This window comes from Limanda limanda, chromosome 16 (genome assembly GCF_963576545.1).
Source record: "Limanda limanda chromosome 16, fLimLim1.1, whole genome shotgun sequence".
Taxonomy (NCBI): domain Eukaryota; kingdom Metazoa; phylum Chordata; class Actinopteri; order Pleuronectiformes; family Pleuronectidae; genus Limanda; species Limanda limanda.
Window position 1 is genome coordinate 2,493,990 of NC_083651.1, and position 7,478 is coordinate 2,501,467.

The window sequence follows — 7,478 nt, forward strand, 5'->3', positions numbered from 1 at the left end:
GTGTGTGTTTGTGTGTGTGTGTGTGTGTGTGTGTGTGTGTGTGTGTGTGTGTGTGTGTGTGTGTGTGTGTGTGTGTGTGTGTGTGTGTGTGTTTGGACTGGACACTATGTGCTGTACAGTAGCGTGAGACATTTCTGCATGCTGGGGCATCTGGGAGATCTCTGACTGTGTCTATTAAATCTGCAGGTGCTGTGTATGTGTTAGTGTGTGTTGTGTGTTGTGTGTTGTGTGTTGTGTGTTGTGTGTGTGTGTGTGTGTTCATGTCAGCAGCATCACATTTCTTCATGACTGACACGGGCCTGGTGCTCGCTCCACAGCTCTCATTCATACGGCTTCAGCAGTTAAGTGCGTCCCACAGCTAATTTGGCAGAGTCTGCCCTTATAAATTATTTCTTTATTGTTTTTGCTAAATTGATTTCTGCTGAGGGTGTGTGTAAGTGTGTGTGTGTGTGTGTGTGTGTGTGTGACCGGGGCTGAGACCCCAGGAGTGGTGGACTAGAACAAGTAGTAACAGCCTTGTCCTCTCGTCCTCTCGTCCTCTCGTCCTCTCGTCTTCCCGTCCTTAGCATTGACTCGTCTTCTCAGTGGATTTATAACATCGGGAAACACTTTATGTCTCAGTCTCTAGTGCAAGTCTTCTTCAACATAACTGTTCACCACAAAGCTCTGTATGCATTGGGGGGGGGGGGGGGGGGGGGACCACAGTGTGATTGACAGCTGTCACTCACTCTTCTCACAGAATTTGGAAATCTCCATTAAGAACCACTGTGTTAAACCAGATCCAACACTGACTGATTATCCGTCATTTGTTTGTCGCCTTCATTCGATCACATGGAGAGGAAGAATCTCTCTCTCTCTCTCTCTCTCTCTCTCTCTCTCTCTCTCTCTCTCTCTCTCTCTCTCTCTCTCTCTCTCTCTCTCTCTCTCCCTCTCTCTCCCCCCCGGTGGCCTCTTCCTCCCTGTAGCAGGGTGGAGTTTGGGCTTTTTGGCGAACCACAATTAAGTTAATTGTTTAATTGCAGATAAATGGAATGAATACCACACACACAGTTCCAATGAAAAAAACATGCAACAGTGCAAGTGTACAACTGCAAACACACATACACACACAAACACACACACACACATACACACACAAACACACACACACACTCAGAATGTGCTGCACTCCCAGCTCGCCTCAACAACATTACATGTGTAGGGTTTTTCATCAAAGACGCGTTATTATATATAAAAAATAAAAATCAGTGAATGTGCAGTGACTCAGTTGCTCCCTCCACCCGGATCCTCGAGAGACACAAACACACACACACACACACACACACACACACACACACACACACACACACACACACACAAACACACACACACACACTGGTTCAGATGAGTGAACGAGGAAATTAAAACATATCTCTCTGATTAACAGAAAGGTGAAGTCATGCACAAAACTAAGAGAAAAGGGTTTTTCTTCTTTTTCATTACATATTTATCTCTGTGTTAATGGCGTCTCCGGGGGTCACACACACACACACACACACACACACACACACACACACACACACACACACACACATATACACCACAACACACACAGAAAGAAAGAGGGAGAGAGAGAGCGAGAGAGAGAGTTAGGGGCCCAGGAGGACCAGAGCTCATTAAGGAGAAGATGAATATTTCATGTTCTATAATTCTTTCATAGTTCTGCGTCGTAATTTGCCTTGATTTACGTTTAAAAGAAAACTTTTTCATTTTACTGCAGTGCACTCACAGCACTGCCAGGAGAGAGAGAGGGAGGGGGGAGAGAGAGAGAGGAAAGGGTGAGATGGAAAGAAGGGAGCAGAAGTTTTTCAGGAATATTGAATCATGCCATGAGAAGCGCCGGCCGCAGGACTCCGGTCCTCGTGGTTTTGGGAGAGCGGGGGGGGCATTGTGTTGCTCTGAAGTGACGGTCAGAAAGGGGGAGGGGTCAGAGAGGGGGAGGAGTCACAGGCGACAAAGGTGAAAAGAGCCAAAACCACCGAAGTTCTTCTGACATCAGATCCTTCACTTGTTCTGGATTAAAGTCCAAAGATTCAGTCAGTGCAGCAGCTGCTCGGACTCAGTGAGAACTCAGATTGGATGTGAAACAAATAGAAAATAAATAATAGCATCAATCTGAAGCGTTTGAAGCAAATATTAATTTTCATTACTTAGTAAAAGTATCAGTGACATTTTTAATATCCTACTTTAAGGGAAACATATTTATATTCAGGTTGATTATAACAGTTTTTTCTGGAAAATGCTCTAATGTCTAGGAAACACATGACTGTCCTCAGACTGTCCATCGCTGCAGCTCCTCTCATCAGCCTCTGTCTCAAACACATTCCTTCATAACAAAAAATATCATATGTCTCATTTAAAACTAAATATAAAAAGTTCTCCTCACTCAGTCGGGTGCGTCCTCACGTCGAAGCTGAACATTCAGACACATGATTGTCTTGTTCGTCCCAAAATGTCACTTTTGTTTATTCCACATGATCTCAGCTCCACATTAGTAGTAGTTGAAGGTTTCTAGCTCCATGTTTAACGTATTAAAAGATGACTACCCTCTATAAATTATATTTTTCTTAAATTTTGGGTGAAATTAGGGATCATTTGATCATTTAAAGGGGAAGTGACTATTTCGTGGAAGTGACAGCAGCTCATGAATATCTGAGACGTGAGACTGGTTAAATCAAACATCTAGTTTTCTGAAAGGGAGAGAGGAGAGAAGACTGGAGGTGTTAGAAGGGTGAGGAGGAGCTGAGGGGAGGAAGGTGGAAGGAGGAGGTGGGGGGGGGGGTGGAAAGAGGAGGAGGTGGGGGGGGGGCTGGCTACTGGCACCCGCCCTCCTCTGGGCTGATCTGGACGTGGAGCCATGTTGGCAGAGGCCCACTTCATTAGTGTCCTGGTGCATTAGACCTGAGTGGAGGAAAGAGAAAGAAGGGAGAGACAATAAAAACAGAGGGGAAACTTGTATTGAAGAAGAGGAGGAAGGGAGGGTGGGAGAGAGAGAGAGAGAGAGAGAGAGAGAGAGAGAGAGAGAGAGAGAGAGAGAGAGAGAAAGAGAAGATAAAGTCCGAGTCCAGCTCTGTGTGTTTGGCTCTGCTCTCTAACATCATCATTAGCACATGAGGGAGACCAGGCCCCCCCGACCATGTGTGTGTGTGTGTGTGTGTGTGTGTGTGTGTGTGTGTGTGTGTGTGTGTGTGTGTGTGTGTGTGTGTGTGTGTGCATGTGTGTGTGTGTGTGTGTGTGGTAGTCTGTGTGTGTGGCGATTGATCCAAGAGTCCTCGCTGTCGGCCCGAATAACAGAAGGAAGGATGAAGCTCTGTGAATGGAGAGAGAGAGGGGGGGTGGGGGGGGGTGGAGAGACGAGAGGTTTTGCAATCCCCTCCACGATTTAGTTATTAAGTGTCTCAGTGAGTTTGTGTGTGGGGGGGGGGGATGTTTGTGGCTGTGTGGTCCTGGTTCCCTCGGCCGCTCGGCTTCCTACCGAGATGTGAAATAAATAGAAAAGAAATAATAAGCATCGAATCAATCTGAAGCGTTTGAAGTAAATATTCATTTTCATTACTTAGTAAAAGTATCAGTGACATTTTGAACATCCTACTTTGAGGGAAACATATTTATATTCAGGTTGATAATAACAGTTTTTACTGTAAAATGCTCTAATGTCTAGGAAACACATGACTGTCCTCAGAGTGTCCATCGCTGCAGCTCCTCTCTTCAGCCTCTGTCTCAAACACACGTCCTTCATAACAAAAAATATCATATTTCTAATTTAAAACTAAATAGAAAAAGTTGTCACCACTTTCTGACACATGATTGTGTTGTTCGTCCCAAAATGTCACTTTTGTTTCTTCCACATGATCTCAGCTCCACATTAGTTGAAGGTTTCTAGCTCCATGTTTAACTCACTCAAAAATGACTACCCTCTGTAAATTATATTATTAATTAATTATTATTGTGGCTGTGTGGTCCTCGTCAGGACGGGGATCGGTTCCCTCGGCCGCTCGGCTTCCTACCGGCTTCTCTCCAGATCGAGAAACCCTCACGTGGAAGAAACAGAGGATTCAGCGGAGGGAGAGAGAGAGAGAGAGAGAAACACGACACAGAAAAAGGGAGAAACCTTCTGAATTCCTGTAAATTGGTCTCTCTCTCTCTCTCTCTCTCTCTCTCTCTCTCTCTCTCTCTCTCTCTCTCTCTCTCTCTCTCTCTCTCTCTCGCCCTGCAAATAAAATCGCAGCGATTTCACGGTCTGGCCTGCCCTCAGTATTATTGAAGTAATACCCTGTTATTATTGAAGAGAGGGAGAGAGAAAAGCCAATGACTATTATCTTTATGTGGGTCCTTTAATTTTAATGCGCCACAGATTTATAGCTGGGCATTCCAGTGGGGAGGCCCCTCCCTGCTGTTAAAGGCGAGTGGGCGGGACCTGACCACAGCGCTCTCTCACTTCAGCCTCCTGACAAACAACCAGCGTCCTCACGTTCCCTCCAACACGCCGGCCTGCTCGCCGCTGTCACACGGCCCCAACGCCACCTCTGGCTCCTCCCATCAGAACACATCAACCTCCTGACAAACAACCAGCGTCCTCACGTTCCCTCCGACACGCCAGCCTGCTCGCTGCTGTCACACGGGCCCAACGCCGCCGCTGGCTCCTACCATCACAAAAACACACCAGCCTGCTCGCTGCTGTTACACGCATAGATAAGACTAGATGTCTCGTTCGACGGAGCCGGACATCAGCACATGGCGGCCATCTTGCTACAGGCAGCTCGCTCACCCATAACATTGTGATGGAATTGGTAAATAACCATAACTTGCTAAATTTTCAACCGATTTTTAAACGGTCCGGTTTGTTATAAACGTCAGAGATGTAGTTATGACACTGCATACTTATGAATAATTATGTTATTTTCTAAAAAATTTAATAATTTATGCAGTGTCATAACTACATCTCTGACGTTTATAACAAACCAGATCGTTTAAAAATCGGTTGAAAATTGAGCAAGTATATGGTTATTTAAAAAGTAAGTTCCACTACAACACAATGTTATGGGTGAGCGAGATGCCTGTAGCAAGATGGCCGCCATGTGCGGACGTTCGGCTCCGTCGAACGAGACATCTAGTCTTTATATATATCTATGGTCACACGGGCCTCCCATCACAACTCATCAGTTCTCCACCTTCGCTTCATTGTCGTGATTTCAAATCTCATGTTTCCTCCTCTAACCTCTCCTCACACCTTCATGAGACGTCCAGAAAAAGTGAATCCCTGAAAAACGCCGTGTTTCACGATGTCCTGTGTCCACATCGAGGTTTAATGAGTTCTTCCTTCAGGTTTCATTATAACTAATCCAGTAGTTTCTGCTTAATCCGGCTAAATAACAGACAGACAAAGACAAACCCTCCTCCTCCTCCTCCTCCAGATTCCTGCTTCTCGTGCCACCACTTCACAAAATGTCATGGGAATCAGTTTAGTGGGTTTTTGACATATTGTTTAACAAACAAACACACAAACAGGATGAGAACACATCCTCATGTCAGAGGTCAAATATAAAACCTACTACAATACATTAGGAGTTTTCATGTCTGTGCAATGACTTGTTTTGCATTTTCTAATTATCTCAGTTTAATCTTCATGTTTCCTCGATGTCTGACACACAAACAGTTCTTCAGTGTTTCCGTTTGAATCCCTCTCTTCTACCATTAGAGCCTCGGCCGCTCTGAGGGATTTAATGAGCTGGTTAAATAGTGACGAGGTGTCAGACGAGGGTAAATAAGCCACTTCCTGGCAGACAGGTGGTTGGTGTTTCACCCATTAGGTCAAAGGTCGAGTGGACACACACACAGTTTGATGCCCTCGGCCTTGAGCAGGTTAATAGACTGTGACTCTGTGAAACACTTGTTCTCACCCGGGCTCGACCTGCAGCCCTGGCTACTGTGTGCTGGAGGTGCACTGGGTTACTGGTTGATTTATTAGATCTGTTGAGTCACACAAGGTCAGTGTCAGCCGCAGATGATCCTCAGGACTTAATATCTGATGCTGGGTGGAAGATTAAAGAATTAGGAAAAGCACTGGACTGACTAGAATCCACAAATGTTTCCTTATGTTGTAATTTAAAGGACTTCAGGTCAAAGACTTGGTCGTTGTGGATTTCATTGAGTTGTTTGAGATGAGTGCCTGTCTGCAGTCTTGATCAGGGGTCACTGTGCCCCATTAATCAGCTGTTCTGTCTTTCTCGTCAGGCACTCCACCGGCCGCCCCCGGTGCCGATGAAGGAGCACCGCCTGTCTCCGATGCGTGAGGAGCCGTTACCCCCCCCGGGGAACGAGGACTGCCCACAGAACCTGGGCTCAGGACCGGGCGGGTGTCCCGGGTCGGTCGGCAGCGCCGGGAGCAACAAGAAGCCACGATCACGCACCAAGGTAGAGTCCGGTCCTCTCTGCTCAGGACCCACGGAGGGAAAGTGTGTCTACAAGGTGTTAATGAATCTGTCTCTGGATCCTGTTAGATCTCCCTGGAGGCCCTGGGGATGCTGCAGAGCTTCATCCAGGACGTGGGCCTGTACCCGGACCAGGAGGCCATCCACACCCTGTCGGCCCAGCTGGACCTGCCCAAGCACACCATCATCAAGTTCTTCCAGAACCAGCGCTACCACGTCAAGCACCACGGCCGCCTGAAGGAGCTGTGTGAGGGGGCCGCCGCCAGCGGGGGGGTGGACGTCAGCGAGTACAGAGAAGAGGAGCTGCTGTCGGGCTCCGAGGACCCGGAGTCCAGTGAGGACGGCGCTGAGGACCTCTACCCGTCCACAGAGGGGAACGCCGGGAGCACAGGAGGTCTGAACCAGCCGTCAGCCTCCTCCGGCTCCGGCCAGGCGTCCTCAGGAGCCACCGGGGGTCAGGAGGACGGGAAGGACAAGGGACACAGCCGGCCGGGGGGGCACATGGCCCCCGGGAGCTCCTCCTCCAGTCCCAGAGAGCCGGCCGACTACCAGAGGTAGAGACTGACAAACAGAGAGGACAGGAGACGGGAGAGAGGGAGGAGAGTCCACGATGAACTGATGGAATACGGCTGCACAGAAACGTCTCAGTTGGTTCACATGACACAAGAAAAACCATTCGACTGAAATACTGCGACCGGACAGACTCGCTATCGTGACAATCCCAGATCACACATCTGTGAAAACCTGATGTGTGGAGTGAAATTACCTCAGCCAAAGACAGCAGGTTCACAACGTAACTGTGAAACAGCTTTTACACAAATGTTTAATCGAGTCGCTCCAGGCTTTTCTCAGCAGGTGAGACTCCTGCAGTTCAGGCCTCGGAGCGGCAAACAGGCACAAGCACCAAACCACACCCACAGAACTTTCTATCTATCAGTCAGAGAAGGCGTGTCCCTGCTCGTCCTCTCTGACGTCCCAGCTCCTCCCACAGGACGGGACCTGCTGATG

At 47.9% G+C, this 7,478-nt stretch overlaps 1 protein-coding gene across 1 annotated transcript in view; it reads left to right on the top strand.

Annotated features, from left to right (window-relative positions):
• The window catches only part of satb2 (SATB homeobox 2), a 33,567-nt gene extending 26,539 nt beyond the window's left edge, over nt 1-7,028 (top strand). The window contains exons 12-13 of the mRNA XM_061088973.1: nt 6,253-6,453; nt 6,540-7,028. Coding sequence (XP_060944956.1) covers nt 6,253-6,453; nt 6,540-7,028 — 690 coding nt within the window. The remainder of the gene's footprint in view (nt 1-6,252; nt 6,454-6,539) is intronic.
• The last annotated feature ends 450 nt before the right edge of the window (nt 7,029-7,478 follow it).